This window comes from Eptatretus burgeri, chromosome 16 (assembly GCF_056783735.1).
Source record: "Eptatretus burgeri isolate ZD-2024b chromosome 16, Ebu_testis_v1, whole genome shotgun sequence".
Classification (NCBI taxonomy): domain Eukaryota; kingdom Metazoa; phylum Chordata; class Myxini; order Myxiniformes; family Myxinidae; genus Eptatretus; species Eptatretus burgeri.
Window position 1 is genome coordinate 14228632 of NC_140976.1, and position 24427 is coordinate 14253058.

The 24427-nt window shown below is 41.9% G+C and overlaps 1 protein-coding gene across 5 annotated transcripts in view; it reads right to left on the reverse strand.

Moving 5' to 3' along the window:
* Nucleotides 1-24427, reverse strand: part of LOC147010561 (SAM and SH3 domain-containing protein 1-like) — a 378167-nt gene that overhangs the window by 133667 nt on the left and 220073 nt on the right. For all 5 annotated transcript variants that reach the window (XM_085858823.1, XM_085858822.1, XM_085858821.1 and 2 more), the window contains exons 4-6: nucleotides 5928-5962; nucleotides 3383-3475; nucleotides 1654-1763 (exon numbers count right to left, since the gene is read on the reverse strand). In XM_085858823.1, coding sequence (XP_085714949.1) covers nucleotides 1654-1763; nucleotides 3383-3475; nucleotides 5928-5962 — 238 coding nt within the window. The remainder of the gene's footprint in view (nucleotides 1-1653; nucleotides 1764-3382; nucleotides 3476-5927; nucleotides 5963-24427) is intronic.

The window sequence follows — 24427 nt, forward strand, 5'->3', positions numbered from 1 at the left end:
TCAGCATTACACGAAGAAGGACTGGCCTGTGCGGTAGGAATTGGTGCCATGCAAAGAAAGGAACGTCATCAACGACCCTCTGGTGGACAGAGACAGAATACTCTTCCCACCGCTGCACATCAAGCTCGGCTTAATCAAGCAGTTCACCAAGGCTCTGGACAAAGATGGTGACTGCTTCACTTACTTGTGCCAGGCTTTTCCAGGATTGACCATGGAGAAGTTGAAAGCTGGCATCTTTGATGGTTCTCAGATCCGTCAGCTCATCAGAGATCCAGAGTTCAAAAACTCAATGAACGAAGTGGAACTGGAAGCGTGGAAGACATTTGTTTTGGTAGTGAAGAACTTTCTTGGCAACAATAAGGCCAGAAACTACGCAGAACTTGTCAACAACATGCTGACTGCTTTCAGAAACCTGGGCTGCAACATGAGCATCAAGATGCACTACCTATTTTCACATATGAACCGGTTTCCTGAGAACCTGGGTTCAATGAGTGACGAGCAGGGGGAGAGATTCCATCAGGACATGAAGGAGATGGAGACCAGGTATCAGGGTCGCTGGGACGCAGTCATGATGGCTGACTACTGTTGGAATCTGAAGAGAGACCTCCCTGCCGCTGAACATTCCAGGAGTTCGAAGAAACGGAAGTTCAAGCCCTGAAGTTTGAACAGTGGTGACGCAACATGCAATTTACTTGTACTTACCTTTATCAATGCCCACCATTCAGATGACAGTAATCGATGTTTCTATCATGTAATCAATAAATGTTGTTGGCAAAACATTTTTTTTTCTTAAAAACATGTTTAGGATGATATGTGTTGACAAAAATCAGCTGATAATGCCACAAAAATGTAATTGATTTTGTCACAAGATCTGATTTTTTCAAATCAACTTAGCACAAAAACCTGACCTGATGGAGAGAAACGGATGCCATTTCCTGATTCAGCAGTGCCAGAATACCCTAATTCACTTGTAGAAATCTAGACAACATTCAGAAAGTAAAAAATTGTTGACCAGTGTTATCTATATGTCAATGTGTATCATGCGGTGCCACTTGGTGGGAGTGGGGTTGTTGAACAAGGCCACCTGGGCCAAGGACATATCCCCAGACGGTTTTGTACATTATCATGTGATATATGACTGGATGGTATTCATAGAATACGGTATATACCCCGTGCAGTCTTGAGAAGGACTTGGTGTGAGCAGGGGCGTCGAGAGGGGTGGAGGGTGAGGCGCGGGTGGGGTAACTACCCCGTGGCCTGGACCTAATAAGGGCCTGTAATTATTCCTTTAGTTTTTTTGTTTCCTATAATGATTGTTTGTGATTAAAAAACATGGGGACAGCTTTATTTTATGTCTCCCTCCAAGCCACTCAGGACGATTCCCCGGCATGCCATTGCCATGGACAGTGACACCCTCCCTCGTGAAATAAACTACTGTGGGAACAATTTACATGATTTTCACAATCATCACAATATTTTCCAAAAAGCGTGGGGATAATAAATACGTCATTGACATCACAGAAGTGGGAGGGGAATTAACCTGTACATAAGCAGGGGTTCTTTCCTAGTTCAACTACAATTTGCTGTTTATTTTTTCATATCGGATGTGTTCTTATTTCTAGTGTTGTAGTCGCGTCCCAGCGCAGTGCATACCTTTGCCAATGCCTCGTCGATGGAGATGCGGTTATCTTTAACCATGTTCATGAGGCGGATGCGATCCTCATCACTCATTTTGATCTCACTTGCCACAAAGTTTACACCCCCTGTTGAACGGCACAGTTTCACGCACATAAAAACAGTTTACGCCGTGTCAATTTGCAAAACGACATGCTGTCCATGCACAGCTTTTAGGGCTGTGCATCCTTGTTTCACTCAGCCTTGTTTGACACAATCAATTACACTATAACAGCTAAAATTCTGAAATTCCAGCAAATTTAATTTATCTATTAATAATAGTAAAGACAAACGGCATGCAGCAAAGCAAGAGCATGAAATACATGAACGTACAAACTGTTTTATAAGACTTTTTTTTAACAAGCGTGTTCGACAAAACATGACGATGTGGGTCAGTAAGCTTGGTGATGAAACAAATTTCTAATCTCACTTTGGAATATTCAAAAAAAAAATGATTCCGATTTAAAAAACATCATCGCAGGAAGAAATCTGTCATGTTTGAGCTTTGAACTACATTGTGAGGATGGAGGAAGTACACTTCATAACAATGGAAGGGTATTCAAATCTTTTTATCTCACCTGATTCTAAAAATTACAATTAACCAACTGCTCCTGACATCACAAAGTACATTTTTACTTTCGAAAAAAAATCTTTCACGCTCAGCTGCTCTTTCATCTATTCATCTTTGATAATGCAATAATTTCCAGCAGTTTTCATCAATTATTTTCCATTAATTTTAATACCTTAGGCAGTTGCAACCAGAGTATGTCTCTCGAGTTCACGAGTCCGCGAGGCAGTGCTCCATTGTTTCGACTCTTGTCGTGTCAAGAAACGCTTGAATAAAACGTGACAATTGGATCATTTGTCACTTCATCACCAAAGCTCTCCCGTAGGGGGTTGTTGCCCCTAATTCACACCTGTATCTCCTGCGTGCTCTGGACATCAAAGCTCTCGACAGCATTGGCATTTCTCACAATGAAGCCGAAGTACAGGACCTGCTGCTGAAATGATGAGAAAATTTCTCATCTCAGAAAGGTCATTGGTCTCTCTAATTTCTACACCCTCTGCTCTTTGATACCTCCATCCTTTACCATTCCCTGCAAGTCGCACACGTTCTTCCAGCAAACCCATTCTTCCCTCCTTGTGAATCTTTCAAAATCCAGGCTTACTCCTCCTTTTTTCCTCTCTTCTCCAGCTTTTGGAACCTCCTTCCTCAATCTGTTGAATCCCACTCTTCCATCCAGAGCTTCCAATTGGAAGTGCATCGTCAACTCAGGTTATCCTTCATCCTTACTGATGATCTTTTCTATCGTCCTTATATCTACTTCCTTGTTATATTTACTTCCCTCGACTCTCGTTTCATTCAGTTCATTCTTCCCCCTTGTTGCATCTGTGTATTGTCTCACTGACACATTGTCAGTGCATTGCCTCATCTGTGTTCTTCCCCTATGTCATCTCACTCTTCTCTGAGTCAAGATTTTGTAGCCAAAAAAAGTGGCAAAACAGTTGGTTGTTTTTTGTTTCTGATTTATCAATTTGAACAAAAGCAAAGAGATAAAAAATGACGGTGAAACAAACAAGGAGTAGAGTGAGGATTGCCTTGAAACCTGAGCAATTATGCCATGATGACGTACCAACACAGAATTCAGGGATTTCGATTAAATTTATGTATACTTGATCAGCAGGCTCATAAATCTTAGCTACTCACCACAACCTCTGCAGCTTGCCGTTTCTTCAGATCCTCGCTGGTTCTGTATATTCTTCAAGGACTGAGGCCGAGGTCTGGCCGTTTCCTCTCGACCTGCACACGGTGGAACACACCAGGTGAAGTCGTGCTGGCGTTCTCCCAAACGTTGGTCATAATGGCAATCCTAGTCCTCACATTGAACGGCATCTTGACCATAAGCAAAGTCTTTTAGGATGTCATTCTGAAACAATGACGTGGTGAGAAACAATTTGTGTGCACACTAATGGTGAATTACCTCTGTCCACCGGTTTTCACACCTATTTGTCTGTTTGTTTGTCTGTTTTTCTATCTGTCTGTGAGCATATCTCAAAAAGTTGTAGACGGATTCGGACGAAACTTGGTGGACATAATGGGTGTATGATGAGGACGATCCGGCATATCAGACAGATCCAGATCCGGCATATCAGTGGGATACATATCATGAACTGTTCATCCTGGCGGAGGTATGCGCTCTCCCGAGTGCCGTTCTAGTCACATGAAGTTGGTATATGTATTTATACTTTCCGTTAAAGTAGATAAACCTATTTCAGTTGAGGAACTGGAATGTTGTTTTAATCTTGACAAACGGTTTGGCGATAAAGTCCAAGCCTTTCCAGAGTTGCTCAAGGACCACATATTGTATATTTTCTCAAAAACATCTTCGAATTCCAGGTACAGCAGAACAATGTCCAAAATTTAAGAACATTCACCAAGATTGTGTGATTGTCATTCTGAACTGCTTCCTCTGACAACATAGTTCCTCTTGAACCGTTGCATGTCTTTGAGTGATATTACCAGTGGGCACCACTCTGCTGCAAGAAAAGGGACGGGCTTTCTCAGAACATTGATACACCTTTCTTTTTTCAATGAAAGAAACACAGCATCCTGGTTCGTTGACCGTTCAACACCAATGATGGCCAGGTAATTTATATCGCCATGATTGTAAAAATATAATTTTGGTGATTCCTTCTTCTCAGGAACCCAACTCTATTAATTTGCGAATCGGAGTTCATCTTCCCAGCTGGAACAACTGGAGAGAACAATGGAAATTCCCTCAAAGGGCATGACCCATCACCCCCACTGAACAGTCGTGAAGCACTGACGTGACAACAACTCAAAGTCCTCTGAATCTAAGTTCAGACAGTAGTCATTGTGCTACAGTCAAGTATGACATGCCAGCTGTGCACAGTCATGTCAAGAAATAATGAGATGGATTAGAAAACATTGTTCAATTACCATTAAACGAAGGATGCTTCAGAACACGATGTACAATTTGCTTTCTCCAAAACAGCTTCCGTCACTTCTCACTTTTAAATGGCTTGAATTACCTTTTCAAAAGCATGCAGCATATTTTCACGACGAAATACCATACTGTTGTAATGATAGCATATTCCACAAAGGAATATAGTACCTTAAACCAGATTGGGTGGTGTAATGGTTCGAGTGTACACTCCGAGTCTGGAAGGTCGTCGGTTCGAAGCCTGGACGAGTCTTAATCAAACTGAAAACCAAATACTACATCGGAGTCATCAGAAGGAACCCGAAGAAGTAAAATAGCAAATATGGAGTCATCAGGAGGAACCTGGATAGGATTTGGGTTTCAGCTGCGACTACACTACCCTCAAACCCGTCCAGGCGCAGCCAAGCGGGCCTTACAGAAAAATTTCTGCAATAACTCACTTCTCTTGAGAGATGGATAAAGAAAGAGAGAAATTGAGAGCAAAAGAGATGAAGGAAAAAAAAAAGAAGCAAGAATTAGAGTCAAGAAAGAAATGTGAAAGGAACAAAGAACAAAGACGTCGGGAAGAACCCGGACAGATAGTTTTCAGCAGTTACTCCCCAGGTTCAAACACCAGGTATATGCTACCAGATGTCTGTTAACAAAGACTTTAAAAATGGTATGTGCTGCTCCCTTGCTTGACGTTCAGCATTTAACAGGAGAAGAGCTCGGATGATCCACGTAGGTTGTCATCCATGGGGAGGAGGAAATTTCTCCTGTGGAAATTCACTGCTGATTGTGACGATAAAAGGTGGTGCCATTGTCTTGACATCACTGGGATGCAGAGTTCCCCAGGAAATGATGGCAAGTCCCCCAAGCTCAGTGGTTGTTTGACTCGTCTGACAGTACTGTGGCATGCGTGCGTGCGTGCGTGCGTGCGTGCGTGTGCGTATTCTAGCTCCACTATGAGCCTTAGATCCTGTAAAAAATAAAAAAATTCTGTATTATATAATGCTGTGTTTTACATGATCATACATCAAGGGTTTATGCACTTTAACTCCGAAAGCATATTGCAATTGGTCTGTGTGTGTGTGTGTGTGTGTGTGTGTGTGTGTGTGGGTGTGGGTGTGTGTGTGTGGGTGTGTGCGTATGTGCGTGCGTGTGTCAGTGTGTCTGCGTGTGATTGGGTGTTTGTGTGTGTGTGTGCCAGTGAGTCTCTATATTAATTATATGATCTACTGTAATCTATATCTGTTGGCAAGGCTCCAAGTTGTTCAAGAAGCAATCTTGTTTGGGTCTGGAATGTACCTTTGGATGTATCTTCAAATGTTTGAAATGAACTCCTGGGGATAAACAACATACAACACAAGGCAATTAGAAGAGGATTAAAAAAATATATATATATATTGTATTGAATTTGATTAAAAGATTAACAGGATGACAAAAGGTATAAAGAACAAGCTAGTGTCAGAAGTTTGGCATTAAAAAGGAAGGCATTGGAGTAGTAGAAATGAAAGAGGAAGGCGTAAGAGTGAAAACGGGAGCAGGTGTTGCAAGATATCAGATGAGAGGGAAATATGCATTCGCATTGTGAAATATAATAAGTTAACACAGAAAAGGCACAAGCCATTAAATGAAAGTGCATGCTTGGCCCGTTTGCTGCATGTTAACCAAGTAACCATGAAATTTTTTTTGTGGATTCAATTACGTCGTGTAAAAAGGGAATGGAAATTATGGCCAAGAGCAGAGCGCTTGAATCGAGGTCTTTTCCCCCAAATCCTGTAATTGTCGACCATGATCCTCGGAACAACTTTTCATGCCGGATTAAACATTGCGTCATCACTGAATAACAAACAAACTATCCCATACGAAGAATAATGATGACTCAAAACGTGTCCCTTCCCTAACCCCGAGCTTAATTTGATGACATACATTAATTCCTGACAGTCACTCAAATGGTTCAGCACAGACCATTGAATGTGACTTTTATGGTCCATTTTTGTTTCTGGGCTAGAAAGACTGAGCGCAAATGTGTGATTTCCACAAAGACAGAGCGAGCAGCAAACACTGTCGGTTAGTTTTTATCGTGTGCACACACGTCTGTCTTTGTTTCTGTCTGTCCTTCCTGTTATTAATGTTTTAACAAGCCAATGAGGCCCCAAGGCCAGAGAGCTATTATTACCTGAATCTCAAATGTCAGTATTTTTCTTTATAATTGTGCACATCACAAGTTACCAAAGGATATGTGCAAGAGGAGCCATAAGTACGAGAAGCAACGAGAAAGCGCATCACTACCAGCAGTTATAAAGTGGCAATTCTAATTATGTCTCTTATTAATTACGTAACACTCTCTTCTCTCTACCAGTACTCGTACCAGGCAATCCATACCAGAGCTCTGGACATTCCCCCACAGGGGGAAGACCCTCTAGAGTCTAGATCAGGCCCTAGCTGCTCCTATGGTTGGCAGCGAGTGCCCCAGAAGCAGTGGGGGAAAGGGAGTGGCACTTATATTTGTGGAGGAATTGCATTGCACAACCAGTGGGTCACCCAGACCTGTAGCTCAGGTGGCAGAGCACTGGTATGAGTTTGCCAGAGGACCTGGGTTTGATTCCTTGTCTGGGCCCATAATTTTTCCACATATATATATATATATATATATATATATATATATATATATATATATATATATATATATATTAATGATGGTTCATCCTGTTCATTTTCTCAAAATGAAATAAATGAATAAATCCCCACACGCCCTAGAATAAAAGAAGATTTTAAAGTGGTGTTAATGCAGGATTTTGTTCTTCCCGTGCCGAAGCCAGAATACTCATGGCATTTCTCCGCTGGACAGCCAAGCTCAGTCTTTGCTTGAACCAGACCAGTTGCCTTATATCACCAGTGGATGCAACAAGCCTTCTACCGATATTACTAATGATGGTGGACGTAGATCGGCCATACACTCAGGTTTTTTCGATGGCGATTGGTTCGAATCAATGTTTGGCTGGGGCTGGCGTTTCAGAACTTCTGCATCGGTGGCGGCCACTTGTCGAAAATATTTTGGTGGCTGCAGTATATAAGTCAATTGAAATAAAATAGATAATTTAGAGGTTGTAGAAAAAAACCCTTTTTTCAGAAATTGACCATCGTTGATGCAGCGTCTTTTCATCCGCCTTATTTGACATGTTACACGTACATTCGTTATTCACACCTGTTGTGTGTGTCCTTTATAACGTCCTTAAAAACAGTAAGATCGGGACACATTCAGAGCCAAAGTTCTCTTCAACTCAAGGTTTGTTTTCCAATTTGTGTCGAAAATATAACATTCAATTGAAATCAAGTTGTTCCTCGATCATAAACTGACATTTGTAGACAGACAGACAGACAGACAGAACTCAACCAATTGCTTAACTCAGCTTTTCACTTCACACGCACGAGGTAATTACAATACTAATCAGTATTGACTTTTAAGCTTACACATTTCTATGAAAATATTTACCATGAAGTATCAAATGCAGCTCCAGTGAATTTCCCAGTAATTCCTGTGGAATCAGCACTGTTTTTTTTCACGAATGGTTATGAAACATATGTGACATCACATTTGGTATTGCCCAATCATGCACCAGCTTATTTCGGTCGACAGCAGGACAAACGCCTCCCTAAACTCATGTTGATGGTTTGGCATACTTACCATGCTTACAGATTGTGGGTTGGTGAGAATGAGTCGCCCTGGGAATTGAACCCACAGCAACCAGTTCAGAAAGAAACCACTCTTTAACTACTTGACCAAATAGTCAGCTACGTTTGATAATTAATCTGATGTAATTATTCGAAATTGTTTGAAATTTGAGTTGTTTTCCTTTAAACTATGTAGACAATTGTCTTACAGCGGAACAATTGCCTTTCCTCAAAGAAGAAAGCTACTACAGCCACTTCTACCGCAAGATATGTCTGGCAGGATAGCCTCGAGGTATGCGCACGAGACTGAGATGTCTCGCCTTGGTTACAATCTCGACGCAGCTACAAACTGTCACCTGGAGTTTCACATACATGGGAAGGTATAATTGTGTGTGCCGTACGTCGAACTGGCATTAAACTGGGTATCCCGTCTGCGAACACATATTGGTGGATGAACAAATCCCAAATGACTGCCTGAACTGCAGGTCGCAAGTGATCTGGTCTCGGAGGTTCCTTGACGCCGGGTTAAGCAGCTTGCTGTTTAAGAGTGTGGTTGTTGTCTGGGACAGCAACTTTTGCACAATAAACAAATTTACCAGGTAGTAGGGTTCGGTCAACCAACATCCACCATAACTTCCCCTGTTACTCATACTAGTAAACCACCATTTACTCTCATGACCAACACACTTAAATATACCATTGTGACTGAATCAATCTTAGCCAGTCTGAGTAGAGTTATAAATAAATTAAAAGAAGAGAAAAACAAATTATCCGAGTTGGGTCGGTCTTGCTCTTCCAGTTTGAGGTTTCATTGTGCAATGCGCTCACCTGGGATATACCTGTTAAATTGAACAAGCAGCCAAAGCTTTACTTGGAAATACTCCAACGTTTCAGAAATCCATGTACCCATTAACCACTGCCAGTGTAATGCGCAGGAATAACTGCAACCACAATTGTATTGTGGTAGCCGTGGTTTATTTGATTTTTCTTTTCTTGTCATACGATCCAAGTCCTGTATTCATGGCGTCAAAAAACTACATTCCTTTTCTTTACCGCAATCCCACTGGCATCTTGCGCCATCGTTATTCTCATGACCTTTTCGTGCTGTCTCACATTATGATTAACAACTTCGAAAATTTTGTATCTTTTGCCTCATATATGTTATTTACAAGTATTTGGGGTTTTGAACTAGTGTTTGGGGTAAATATTACTCAGCTGCTGTATAATTCTGTGGGACGAGTTGAAAATGGGTTTTCTTGTTTCATACTCCCACCTGAACCCATCACTGAAGATTCTGGTAATCCAGGTTCACATCCCACATGCTGCATTGCATGTATTTGTCCATCGTCTACAAATGTCTTTGTCCTGCACATGATTTATGTACAAGTTCCACCATATAGCTTCAATATATATATATATATATATATATATATATATATATATATATTTTTTTTTTTTTAAAGAAAAAAACGCAAGTTTAGAATGTGGCTACTACCAACACATCCTGTAATTTGGAGCTCAAAATCAGTCAATAATGACATCCAATGATGGAAGGAGTGTTTCAAAAGGTCAATAATGTGTGTAAGCATCATGAGAACGAATAACTGCTGCAACTCTCCTCCATATATCCATTGGGACCATGCTCTGTATAGAGCGTTGGTGCCGCTGAAGCAGTCTCATTGGCTCTTGATTGGGCACAATCATGGACGGGTCGCCACCCCACCAAGGATACTCATATGGCTCAATCATCCCAGCAAGCTGGTACTCATTTTACCAACCTTGGAAGGATGACATGCTGAGTCAACCCCACCTGGTATTAGTTAAATTGCCAAGCAGGATTTGAACTCAGGACCACAGGATCCTAAGCCCGCCACCCTAACCATAAAGCCAACATCATGCATAACTCTCCTCATCCCTCTCAGAAATCTGCCACAGAGAATCCAAAGGGAGTTGTTGCCATTTCTGGTACAATGCAGCCTCCAACAACCCAGATTCTGCACAAAAGGGTCCATTTTCTTGTATTGATGCCCAATATTTTAAATGAGGATTCTGTGGTGGCCAGGGCAATGTTGTGATGGTGTTGCTTCTCAATAAGTCTATAACTGCTCAAGAACGTTGGAGTCTGGCATTGTCATCCATGAATACAGGTCCTGTGAGAAATGGGTGGTTGTCAAAATATTGAACAACAACATGATCCAAAATATCGTTACAGTACTTTTCACTTATCAGGTTACACTGCACAGTAACAAAGTGAAGCTTAGAAGCGTAACAAGAAAACTATCATAATGGATCCGCTACCAAACAGGATTGACTCCGTTGTTATTGGTTGTTTCGGCTGTGTTGTGTTGCTGCCAAATCCGAGTTCTACCATCGCTCGCGTGCAGGAGAAATCGGCTCTCATCGGACCAATGGATCTTCCTCCAAGATGCGAGATTCCAGTGTTGATGTTCGAGCCTTCATGTCAAGTGTGATGCTTTGTGTTCCGGGGTGATCAGGCATCTTATCAGTCCACAAGCTTTGTAACCAGCAGCATGAAGCCAGTTCCGGACAGTTCTCGTGGACAACCTCCTCGCGAGATTACATTCATGCCACAACATTGTGCTTGTAACAAAATAAATACATGTCTGATAAGCTTGATCATAGCTGAGTTTTCTCTGTTGGAGGTCACCCTAGCTAATCTATAAAGTATGATGTCTTTAACATCATGGGTTTGTTTTGGTGTTTGCAGACCAATCTGCTGATAACACTGGAGGACAAGTTGACGTTCATTTTCACCGATGGACATCCAGGCATTGTTCATTCCAATAATTTGCTATCTTTCGGCTTCAGGAAATCTAATACAGGCCATTGTAATGTAGTTCGCAATAGTATCATTACCTTCTCCACACCATCCATGATCAGGTGAAAGTGTAGTTTCAATTTGATATCCCTGACATACTGATTCCAGTACCATTAATGATGGGTTATGGTACATGTTGTCCAGAGCTCCCACAGTGAACAGTCCCTTTCTGAAATGTGCCGGACAGACCAAACCTTCTTCAACTCGCCAGTGAACTTTCCAACTCCATCACACAGTCATAGCTGACACTCATACCAAGACCATACAGAATACTCTCTATCTTCCTATTTCTTGTGAGTGTTTGCCCAAATCGACCCAGATAGATACCTAGAGGTGGTTCTGTCTTTAGGATGTGTGGCTTGACTTTCTGAGGCTTTATGCTTGGCACTGAAATAAGCAAGCTCGGAAAGTGTGAGACAAATCTGTGACTGTAGCATCCTGATGCTACATGTTTGTTGCATTTAGCGGCCTTGAAATAATAGTCTTAAGACTTGTGGACACAGAATCCACCTGGCAACTAACTGGGAAACGGTCTCTGAAAGAAAACGATTTCCACTTAAAGATTTCCTTTCTCATCACTTTTTTCCAGTGTAGCAATTGACAGAGCTTCAACCTCATCATCCCATGATTCCATGGCCTCCTTGGGTTGTGTCGTTGTCCCTTCCTTGAAAACAAGAAGGATATTCATGCCGTCAAACTGCTCTCGGTACTCGTCTTGAAATTGTACCATCAGCTAAATCTTCGATCTGGTTTTGTTGAGAGTCTTTTCATCTCCAATGTTTGTGAAGACGATGCTCGTATAGGCCATGCAACTCAGAAAGCTTGAAAATATACTCTGCCATCCTCCAGATTGTTTTCAACATCGGTTATATGATTTCAGCAAAGGCTCATGCTTCAGGTAGTCTACCCTTCATTGCCGTCGTCCTCATGATGACTTGCTCTCTGTGCACTTCTGTGATGATTCCTGCATGAAGACAGACAGTTTTGGTGGTGTTTTTCCTCAATCGGTACAAACTCCCTGCCAGGAATCCTTGCTAATTGGTGAGACATCTTCGAGCTCAGTTGCCATCCTTCTCAGGTCATGATCCAGCTCCAGAGTTGAGCATTTGTGAATCTGACTTGATGTTTTTAATCAGAAAATTCAGGATTTCTGGTTAGAAGGATCCAATGGACTGGCATTTTGATTTGCTCTGCCCATTACCTTCAGCATCGCGCTCCTGTTTCTTCTTGAGTTGTTCCTGAAGTCTTACGAGCTTTGAATGAACAAATTTGAGATGACATGATTTATGCCATTTTGCTCTCTTCTCGAAGAAAAGTTATGCTTCTTTCTCCCTCTTCTTTAAAATCCACATCTATCGGCAGGGGTTCTAGACTACGGAACTGTTCTAATGCTTCTAAAAACGACTTGTAAACTTCATGTCCATTCTCTTGCAGGCTCTCCATGAGACATTTCAAATCACTGCCACCTTTTCTACAGATGCTGCAAGAATTCCAGTCCATTGTTTACTTCTGAAAATATAATAAATGTGTTTGTTATTTTGAGAGAAACGTGGCAGACAGGATGGCCGAGAGGTACGCACGCTCGCCTCAAAGCTGTGTAGCCTGGATTTGAATCCTGACCCAGCTACAAACTGTCATCATGGTGTTTCACAGGCAGGGTGATCCATCCAATGGATGTTAAATTGGTGTCCCATCTGCCAGTGTGTGGTGGTGGATGTTGAAGATCCCAAAGTTGGTGAGCTCTTGCCAGCACCATGAACAATTTACTAATTACTGTCCTAACCAGCAGAGGACATTGCATCAGTGGCATAGCTGTGCCCTTAGTCAATGATGCTACCCTGCAGCCTTGTGCTGCATATGAACAAAGAAGAAGAGAGGTAAAGACCCATATCAATTTATACCTTTGAAAGCAATGTTCCTCGTAAAAGCTGTTTGAAATTATTTTTTAAGTGATGCTCCAGAAAATTATCACAATCATCTTAATGTTTTCCATCGGGTTGCCTTTTCGGCAACATCGGGCCTCCTGGTGCGACGAACATGGCGTTTGAGTGGCATCCTTGCAACACCGTTAACGAATGAACAACATCTTCATGCACAGTAAAATCCAGCACTCGTTGAAGGAAACTTTTCAAAAAGATGTAATGGTTCATTTCTCCTACAAGTTGTCACTCGAAACATCAGTGACTGAGTCCCTTCTGGGCAAGGCTGTATGCCTACGAAATGGCTCGATTTAGCGGCACCCCTTCTGGAATCGTTCACCATGCCTCTGGTGATGGATGTGCAAAATTAGAAGATTTATTCCACTCTGTCACGATGAAGCAAAAATTTGACCTTGATCCAGCTCAAGAGAAAAGCGAGTTGTGATGCTGTTGCCTGCCGAGTGCAGCCCATCATGTTTGAGTTAATTGGGAAGTTTGGGAACTGGAGAGACTCCGAGAATTACTCGGTCATAAATGTAAAACTAACGATTACTAAATCAAAATATTCTCAAAAATAGTGGACTGTGTTTTCCAAAATTAACAACCATGTCATGACTGACCTGCAAATTAAATAATCACTTTTTTTATGATTCCGCTGACAAAGTCGCCGGAGGAATGACGTTTTTGGATTGTCCGTGCGTCCATCCGTCCGTCCGTTAGTACATGTGTTGTTCTCTGCAACCACTTATCCGATTGACACAAAATTTTCACCATCGGTGCGACTACTCATGTAGGATATTTTAATGATAATTATGACGTCGTAGGTCACGTGGTGTGGCAGTCACGTTGAAAAAGAAGAAATTTGGACCTCTGTCTCTCCAAAACCGCTGCATCTTAAAAATTGAAACTTGGCACGTGACAGGTATTTCCCCATGGGGAATAAGTGCAATTTTAGCTCACCTGGAACATAGTTCCTGGGAGCTTTTATGGGATGGCGCGACAGTCCGTCCGTCCGTCAACAAATACTTGCAACTTCTCTGAAACTACACATTCGATTTCAATGAAACTTTACCACAAACTGCATCACCTTGTGTGTACCAAAGCTTGTTCATAGCATGAAAAAATCGGGCCCTCAGGGGGGTCTATGGAGGGAGTTTATGGGGGAGTTGCCCCCCTAAATAATTATTTGCTTTCTTTTCAGAAACGACACACGCACAATGCCGATGAAACTTGACTACAACATTTATCACCCATGAGCTACCAAAGTTTGTTCACAACATTAAAAAAAATCGAGATCTAAGGCTATCTATGGGGGGAGGGGGGTTGCCCCACAAAATTGGTATTTGCTTTCTTCTCAGAAACTACGCAAACAATTCCGATGAAACTTGACTACAACGTTCATCACCCATGATGTACCAAAGTTTGTTCACAACATTAAAAAATTGGGGTCAGAAGGGATTTACGGGGAGTGAGGGGGGGGGTTACCACCCCAAATAGGTATTTGCTATAACATTGGTTTATTGGTACATTTTGCTGATTATGTGCCACGTTGACTTCGTACTCGGGGTCATTATTCTACTAGGTGAGCGCCCAGGGGTATTGCCCCTATTTTTTGATGATATCATAGGTGACTTTGTTATGATGCCCTAATTGCATACGTCGAACGCTTTATGCGATCAGTATGAAAATTTTTGAGGGTCATCTCAGGCTAAATTGTATTGGGGGAAAAAAATTGATGACCTCATCAGTGACGTGGTTCAGCAGCCATATATATATATATATATTTTTTAACATAAGAGCCTTCAAAAACCTTCTCCGAAACGGCTGAACAGATTGAGGAGAAACTGTACAGTATTATCGCCTATCCATGAGGAACAAAAAGTCCTCCAACTATGACATCATCGGTCACATTGTTTGGGAGCTATGATTTTTTGAAGAATAAACCTTTAACAATATTCTTCTCCAGAACAGCTGGACAGATCGAGAGGAAACTTCACCCACATGTTCCCCAAGCTTTGGGGATACTAGGGTGTTCACAAATATAATTGATGGGTCACATGGTCTGGCAGCCATAATGGATTGAACAAAAATCATTTAAAAATTGTTTCTCTTGAACCGCTTCATCGATCGACGTGAAATTTCACATTTATGATCTAGTAGTGATGCGAAAGATGTGCTTTAAATTTCAACCTGATTGGACGCATGGTCTGGCAGCCAGAATAGTTTCGTTTTTTGAATCTGAGTTCAAGGATTTACATCAAACTTGGTACAAGTATGTATAATGATGTAATAATGGAGGAGGAGGCATATCTGTCGACATCATGACGTTGAAGAGTGCCGTCTAGTCTTGATTGATCGATGGTTGCCGGAGGATCTTGTACATATACAGGACTGTACTTACATGCTGGGCTCAGGTTCAGAGATGGTAGATAAACCAACAAAAATTTGGGGATTTTAATTTGGTATCCCCGTATCATGAGCTATGGGCAAGAGATTTGAACACACCAAATCTGTCAAGTTGAAGCCGAATAGTGTTAAAAAGAAACGTAACAGCTTTACAGTGTGAAAACAAGTTTCTGCTCGTCACGCTTTCACATAATTTCCAATTCGCTCTCTGAACCAAGTTCAGGTGTGGTTATGGGTTTTTGCAGATTCTTTCTCAATTGCCATTAAAGCTTCTTTTATTTTTTTTTTGCTTCTGCTCACAGTTTCCAATTGCTATTGCCAAGGAAGAACAACAGATAAAAATCAAAACATGTTAAATGGATAGCAACCTGTCCACTACCTTGTTTCCATCGACCACTCAACCCTGGTGGTAAACCAGCTTGCTGCCCCAACACGGATCCTCCCGCAGCCCGCATGTAATTGTCTATCCGAGTCCAGTAAAAAGCTCACGTTTCCATTCAAAGGATGTTTTTTGATGGACATGGGCGTTTCTTTCTCAGCAAGCCTTAAGTGAAACAGACACAATGGATATGCCCAGGCTCGCAAGCCTTGAGCATGCGCATCTACGAGTGATTTCAGACCTTGAACGTTTATCGTCTCCTCATGATGAGCTCACATGTCGTATTTTTAAACTTTTGTAACCTCTTTTCTCCTCTGCCTACCCAGCTCTTTTAAAAGATGCCAAATAACAATTAGGATTGTTGTCGCCCAAAATGACGTCATTCTTTGCCATTTGACTCAAAATGTATACGTCAACTCATTACCTCTTTGAGCAGCGTTCATCCGATCGTGGGCTGGCTCGGTTTGGCAAAGGATCAGGATAAATGATGGGTGAGCTCACTTTGACATCCCAAACCAGAAATGCTCAATTATAAGGAAATTCACTATCGGATGCAGCATGGTTACCTCCGCCACTGAATCTGGACGAGGGTTATGTTTTCACCCCTGTTTCTCTCTGTCTGTCTGATTTTGAGCAGGATATCTCAAAAAAAGGTGTGCACGGATTCAAACAAAACTTGGTCGACATGTTTGGTGCATGGCGACGAATTGATTAGATTTTGGTGAAGGTCTGGATTCAGATCTGGTCTCTATCAGTGGGATACAAAACATAAACTGTTCATCCTAGCGGAGGTATGCGCTCTACTGAGTGCCGTTCTGGTTTTCAACTTGTGTTGAGTGGCGCATGGAAAAAAGAGGGAAGGATTGCACTCCCAACTTATCTCCAAACTAAGCTGCTGGTCATTCAAATTGCCTCAGTTAATTGATACATTCCAACATTCAGCACCTCTGGGCACAGGATATATATCGCATGTTGGACAGATCACCAGTCTGGACCAATCATGTGATGTAACTCTGAGGGTAGCTCCCGATTGTTTCTGGATTCTGATTAACTGGCAAAGTCGGAATACTGGGAAGGACCCAAGTTTGAGCACAGAATTTTTTTTTCTATAACTTTTAATAAGGCGCATCCAATTTCTGTATGGTTTATAGACATTATGTATCTCGATGGATAGATTCAACAAGAAAATAGACTTCAGTGAGAATAAAATCTATGAAATTCATGGAAATGACCCGAAGGAGTACACCGAAGAATTACAGAAATGTTTCTCACTTTTTGAGGAGTCACTGCTCTTCTACTTCTTCTTCTTTCATATGCAGTACAAGGCTTCTGGAAAGGATGGCCTAGGTCCTAGAGGATGGCCTGGAGGTACACACACTTGTCTTTAAGCTATCTCGACTGGGTTTGAATCCTGACCCAGTTATAAACTGCCATCCCGGTGTTTCACGGGCATGGTGATTCTTCAATGTGTGTGCCATCCCTTGGATGGATGGAAGTTAAAGGGGCGTCCGATCTGCCGCTATTAGTTGGTGAACGTTAAAGATCGATCTCATAGTGTCATTCGCAAAGAGAAGACGAGCTATCGCCGGCACCCTGAACAAACTCCTACTCAAACCTTAGTCGAACGTCAGGCCTGGCCAGCCGGTTCGTAAAAGACTTGGGTGGAGCTTTCTGCTGATGCAGTGCCCTCTAGAGGTTATGGCAGGAATTTATAATTTGTTCCAGGGAGCCAGCAATAGCTCCCCTACCCTTCACAAAGAACATCATGCTATCCTTAACGTCCACCAACCGAGGGATGGCACGCACATTGATGAATCACCCTGCCTGTGAAACACCAGGATGACAGTTTATAACTGGGTCAGGATTCAAACTCAGTCAAGATAGCTTAAAAACAAGTGTGTGTACCTGTCGGCCATCCTGCCAGCCCAGTCATTGTTCTGTATAAGCCAGTTGTTGAGATTGTTCCAGGTGAAATGGTAGTTTACACATGACAGCAATACTTTTTGCAAACTGAAGGACGCTAATTTAAAGGGACCATGTATAGTTATCATTCATAAGAATACCTTGTCATAATTTTGAAATCTTGTCCTGAATTTTAACATGTTTCATGCTTGAGATTTTTGTACGAATGGAGCAATCGTGATGATTGGTGGAGGTGTCAGAGTGATTTCTTCTTCTTTTTTGTCTCATTATTGGTCTCGTAAAACAGAATGACCAGGTTTACCCTTTTTTGCTGATGTGCTGACAAAAGCATCTGGGCCATCCATACAAATGATCATTTTAAAACCCAATTTCAAGAAATAGAAAACAAAATTTGAATTAACCCTTTGAACCCCAGCAGCCATTTTACCGGCCGCTATTCAAACCTCCACATGCCCGAGAGGCCGTTTTACCGGCCACTATTCAAACCTCCACATGCCCGAGAGGCCGGTTTATCAGCTGCTATTCAAACCTCCATATACCCAAGTGTCTGGTTTACCGGCCACTATCCAAACCTCCATATACCTGAGCGGCCAGTTTAACGACCACTATCAAAACCTCCATATACCTAAGCGGTCAGTTTAACGAATGCTATCAAAACCTCCATATACCTGAGCAGCCAGTTTAACGAACGCTATCAAAACCTCCATATACATGAGCGGCCAGTTTAACGACCGCTATCAAAACCTCTATATACCTGAGCAGCCGGTTTAACGACCACTATCAAAACTTCCATATACCTGAGCGGCCAGTTTAACGACCGCTATCCAAACCTCCATATACCTGAGCGGCCAGTTACCGACCACTATTAAAACCTCCATATACCTGAGCGGCCAGTTTAACGACCACTATCAAAACCTCCATATACCTGAGCGGCCAGTTTGACGACCGCTATCCAAACCTCCATATACCTGAGCAGCCGGTTTAACGACCACTATCAAAACCTCCATATACCTGAGCGGCCAGTTTAACGACCGCTATCCAAACCTCTATATACCTGAGCAGCCGGTTTAACGACCGCTATCCAAACCTCCATATACCCGAGTGGTGGTTTTTCCCCTCCAGGGAGCCCAGGGTGGGGGAGCCGAAAGTCCAAGGAGCTCAGGGTTCAAAGAGTTAAAGAAAATAATTTTCCACTATTTTCTTCACTTCCTCATGCCCTGCTCAGATAACCCATCAATAAAGGTATTTATTGCTTTTGGATGGAATAGTCGACAAGTCAAACCCTAACTTAGGAAATGGTGGGGGGGGGGGGAGGTTTGCCAATGCAGAAGATTCCATTCTACCTTGGGTTTTGTTTTAGAAAATTTAGCAAATATCTCACTTAATCTTTTTTGTCATTTTCCAATGTTCTGAAGAGATCTTTTAAATGCATTTATTTATTTCAACTCGATGGTGTGGTATGTATGATCCTGGCCTGTGCGCACCTCAACCATTGTAGAATAAATTCCTAATTGTAAACCTTCAGTATTCCCTGTTGGTGAGGATGGCTTGGAGGTACGTACTCGTACACTTGTCTTTCAGATATCTCGACTGGGTTTGAATCCTGACCCAGTTGTAAACTACCACCCCGGTGTTTCACAGGCCTGGCGATTCATCAATGTGTGTGCCGTCCCTTGGGTGGGCGATAAACTGGGCATTCGGGCTGCTGGCATTAATTGGTTAATGTTCAAGACCCCCAAGGTGTTATTCACGAGAGTGGGCGAGCTATTGCCGGCACCCTGAACAAATTACAAATTTTTGCCATAACTGCTCAGTCGAACGTCAGGCCGGGCCAGCCGGTTCCTGAAAGACTTGGGCCAAACTTCCCCCGGCCAACTCCACATGTGGGAATAATAGTGGCCATTATAGAAAGACTATTCCCTGTTGCTGAGATGAAGGTGTAACAGTTGTCTGTTCGTCAATTATTGTTGAATACATAAACTTGACAATTTCCACAAATTTTTATCACGCATCACGTTTTTCAACATCACGATTCCCTTTTGGTAGAAGAGAAAAGTGCAGAAAGTAATTTTATTTTTGTGGAGAGCAAATGTCAGACCTGACTCTCATCATCTCAACTGCAATCCACATGAAAAAAAATGCACCAATCGCACAAGGTATGTTGGTTCTCATCATTGGTGGATGAGTTATTCATTGGGGAAAAGGGCACCATGATACACAGCTGTCACTCTTATATTATCAAAAGCTTTGTCTTTATCTCTTAATAATAAAGCACCTTGTGATGATGATATATATACATACATATATATATATATATATATATATATATATATATATATATATATATATATATATATATATATTATACACATATATAAATATATATATATATATACAGTGTCTATAGAAAGTCTACACCCTCTTTTCAAATTTTTCACCTTTTGTTGCCTTATAGCTTGGAATTAAATTGCATTAAACCAGACTTCTCCCACTATTATTTATACATCGTAACACACAACTTCCAAGTGAAAAACAAATTTTACAAATTTCAGAAATTTAATTAAAAATACAAAACTAGAATATCTTGGTTGGACATCAAAATAATCATTATTATCAGTGTTACTGTGGCACGAACAACCTCTTATATGATACGCAGTTTCACAACTCAGAACAAGCAGCTGGGAGTTTCACAAGGGAGGCAGACGACCTCCAACAGTGACCACGATAAAACGTCAAGGTCAAACTTTGTGACTCGGTTTGTACCATTCCTCAAACAGCAAGATGGTCCATAAAGCGCGCGTGATTACGGGGATACCCTTATGGCAAATGTCGACAAAGATCCAAACACCAGTCCTGGGTCTCCAAAACTGAGTTGCATTTTTCTGTGATGTCACATCTTTTATACCTTCAATGCTGTCCAGAAAATTGTTCAGGCCTACATACCTGATGTAATCCCACCTGAAACACCCGCACGAGCTGCAGGTGAACAATGTGAATCTCCTGGTAGTTTCTCGCACAAGGATGAAGACTTTTGACGATCGAACATTCTAAAGATCCGTCGCTCAACTGCAGAGCTCTGCCTTTGAAAACCTGCACAGTTTCAATTGTGGTTTTGAAATTTCTCCTGAAATCACTTAATTTATCGTTGCTTTGATTGAATTTGCACTTTCCTTTCTTGTACCTCTTCGTGATTTCCAAAGTCCTTTGAGAGTTCGTTTCTAAATGAAAAGCACTATCTGTTGAAATTGATCGGTTGTCTGATATTGTACTCCAGTGGCATAACTGTCTGTGCCTTTTTGTTTTGATCAGATCAGATCATGCACCATCCTCTTTCTGGAGCGTTGGTGCTGCCGAAGCAGTTTCTATGGCATGGGTTACAATCATGGATAGGTCTCCATGCCGATACAGTTTCTGGTTTGACAATTGTTAATTATTGCAATGTCATTTTGGACTCCGTACTATCCTATACATCCTAATGTAATTCTGACTTCTCCTGTTCTATTAAAAAATGGTGTTGTTTTCTCACATTCAGAACCTGGAATTTGGACTGGCCTGCCGAAGGAAAATTTGGCAGAATTATCTTGGCAGAGGCCCTGGAAAGAAATCTTCCACGTTCTTTTCTACGTGGACTTGGGCACTGAGCCTGATGCGCTTTGCTTATGACGTTTGACAATATGGAGGAAGGCACACGTAGAAAAGGTAACGTGGAGAGAAAAAAACTTCTCAAAGAATGGAAAGTAGAAAGACAAAGATAAGCCAAGAAAGAGGAACAGACACAGAGAAAAACACACTGAGACCACAAATAGAAAGACAAATAAAGAAAGAGAGCATGAGTCTGACAAAGAAAAAAGAATACAAGAAAGCACATCTGTTGTTATTCCCACTCGGCTTGGGTTTGGATCGGAATGTTCTGTAAAATAAAACACCACTCAAACCTCTGATACTCATTCTCATTCTCATTCTCATTCTCATTCTCATTCTCATTCTCATTCTCATTCTCATTCTCATTCTCTCTCTCTCTCTCTCTCTCTCTCTCTCTCTCTCTCTCTCTCTCTCTCTCTCTCTCTCTCTCTCTCTCTCTCTCTCTCTCTCTCTCTCTCTCTCTCTCTCTCTCTCTCTCTCTCTCTCTCTCTCTCTCTCTCTCTCTCTCCCCCTCTCTCTCTCTCCCTCCCTCTCTCTCTCTCGCTCTGATTCTCTTCCCCTCTCTCGCTCTCTCTCTCTCTCTCCCTCTCTCTCTCTCTGTCCCTCCCTCTTTCTCTTTTCACTCATTGTTGTTGTGTGGCTTTATTTGCTTGAACATCATCCTCATCACATCATTTTTCTTTTAGTGATGTTGATAACAAGAAAAAACATGACTATCTGTGTGGTATATGGTATTATTGAATCCGGATAGAAACACTTTTGTTGAGTTGATGTCATTTTTGGGTTTTGCCTTATTGTTGCAAAAATCGAATGGGAAAACAGTTTTTGAAAAAAACGAAAAACTGCATTTCTAAACCGACGCTCGTCCTGTTGCAATAAACAACCAGAAGGGCACTCGGTAGAGCGCATACCTCTGCCGGGAGCTGGCCGCAGATCTTCACCAACATCGAATCAATACGTCCTTGTCACAAACACCACCTCTCCACCAAGTTTAATCCGAATCTGTCTGTAACTTTTTGAGATATCATGCTATAGGTCGTTTTAGCCCGATCACTCAATGGTGAAGAAGTTCTCAGATCCGGATTTGGATAATCACAAAAATCGAATCAATTCTTCCTTGTTACATACCAAACCTGCCCCCCCAAGTTTCATCCAAATCCGTCCCTAACTTTTTGAGTTTTTGCCCTATCTCTCGTTTTAGCCCATCACAGATGGCAGAGGTAAGATGGCAGATGTATATATATCACGAGGCCCCACGTAATGTTCAAGTATATACCCCAGTTTTAATACAATCATGATTTTAAAGATCGTTTAAAAAATCCAGAAGTTTAGCACCATTGAAGGATTCTTATTTACCACCCTTATACACTACCCGATAGAACATATCCAAGTGCAGTACGGCAAAACTGGAGGTTCCTGAAATATTTAGAAGGCGATTTGTGTTCTACCCCAGGCAAAAATGCAACAGTTAGAACTATAGTATATGAGAGTTGTACTCTTATTTACTATAGTTCTAACTGGAGCATTTTTTTCAGGCCACTTATGACCATAGCCTACGCGGTTCTCAATTTTGGGAACAGAAATTGATATTTTTTTCTCTGTATACAGAGTCAAGGCTCATGGGGGAGCTAGAACACAGAACGGACCAGGACATACCATAATGTAAAGAACAGTGGCAAGAGAGAGGGTGAAAATACATCAACAGCAGCATACATTGCCAAAATAGTGGGGGACTTGGACGAAGAAAGAACATGGGGGGAAGTAAGAGTAAGAGGAGGGAGGGGTGGAATCAGGAGGTGAACAAGCTGGAAACAGGAGCAACTCAATCACGGAATGGAAGGGAAAATTGGGGAAGCAGCAGGAATGGAACAACAAGGATACCGAAGAGGAGGGAGAGGGGGCGGATGGAAAGCTGATAACCCGACAACATGGAAAGAGGTGAGCTTGTGTCAGATTAATGAGGGTAGAAAAGGTAATGGGTATGGTTGGGGATGACCTGAGAAGGTGGTGAACAGCAGTCTCTTGGCCCTGGAGGATGAGAGAGGAGATTGAACAGACTGAGAAAGTTGGTTCCACAGGAGACAGACAAGAGAAATGCATGGGTGGAGGTGAACATTGTACCTGGATTTTAGGAGTTTCACCAAAAGTGGGTTACTGGAAGACCACATGCACCTGCAGAAACCTGGGAGGGGGGAAGGTGAGGGGGGACAGACCACACAAAGGGTAGAGGGTGCAAGACCAGAAACGAGGTGGTAGAAGACAGAGAGACCACCAACATTTCTATGATGTGAAAGTAATCTCCGGAATTAAGCATTAAATGACAAGCTAATGGCAGCTCTGAAAACTCACCTTTGCATTTGTAACGTCGATAAATGTTTGAAATTCTGAAAACATATCGATGGTACCTTGCGCTGAGTGTCTTCGCAAATTAATGGGAAACAGGGTCTGCCAATTATCCTAACTAGGTTAAAGTAATTTATCGTGCTGCAATGACGATTTGGTGTGAATTTTTTTTGGCTCTATTCTTTGCAATTCTGCAATTAAAACTGTTTTTTTTTAGGGGTATTGCTTATTAAAATTTGAATTGTTGCAATTAAAATAAAATCCTGCTCAAACGTTCTTAAATCCTGCTCCGCAACTCTTTCTCTCAATTGTCTGCTCTCTTCAACCTGTCTTCCTTTGGCTGCTTCCCATCTGCCTGGAAGTCTGCAAACATCACTTCCACTCACAAGAAGGGTGCAAAAACAGATTCCTTGAACTATAGGCCAGTAATCATACTTCCAAGTAGAAGCAAAGTAAGGGAATCCATCATTGCTGCCAATGTCATCTCTCCTCTTTTACTCTGGACATGCTGCTGTTTCTCTCTCTCGGAAATGGTTGGGGGTCCTAAATCTCAAACCAGAGGTCTGGACAGTCTCTCAGAACATAACTCGAGCATTTGACATGAGCCGGCTTCCTGCTCTGATAGTCAAGCTCATTGCCTGTGGTATATGAGGCCACCTTCATACCTGACTTTCTGACT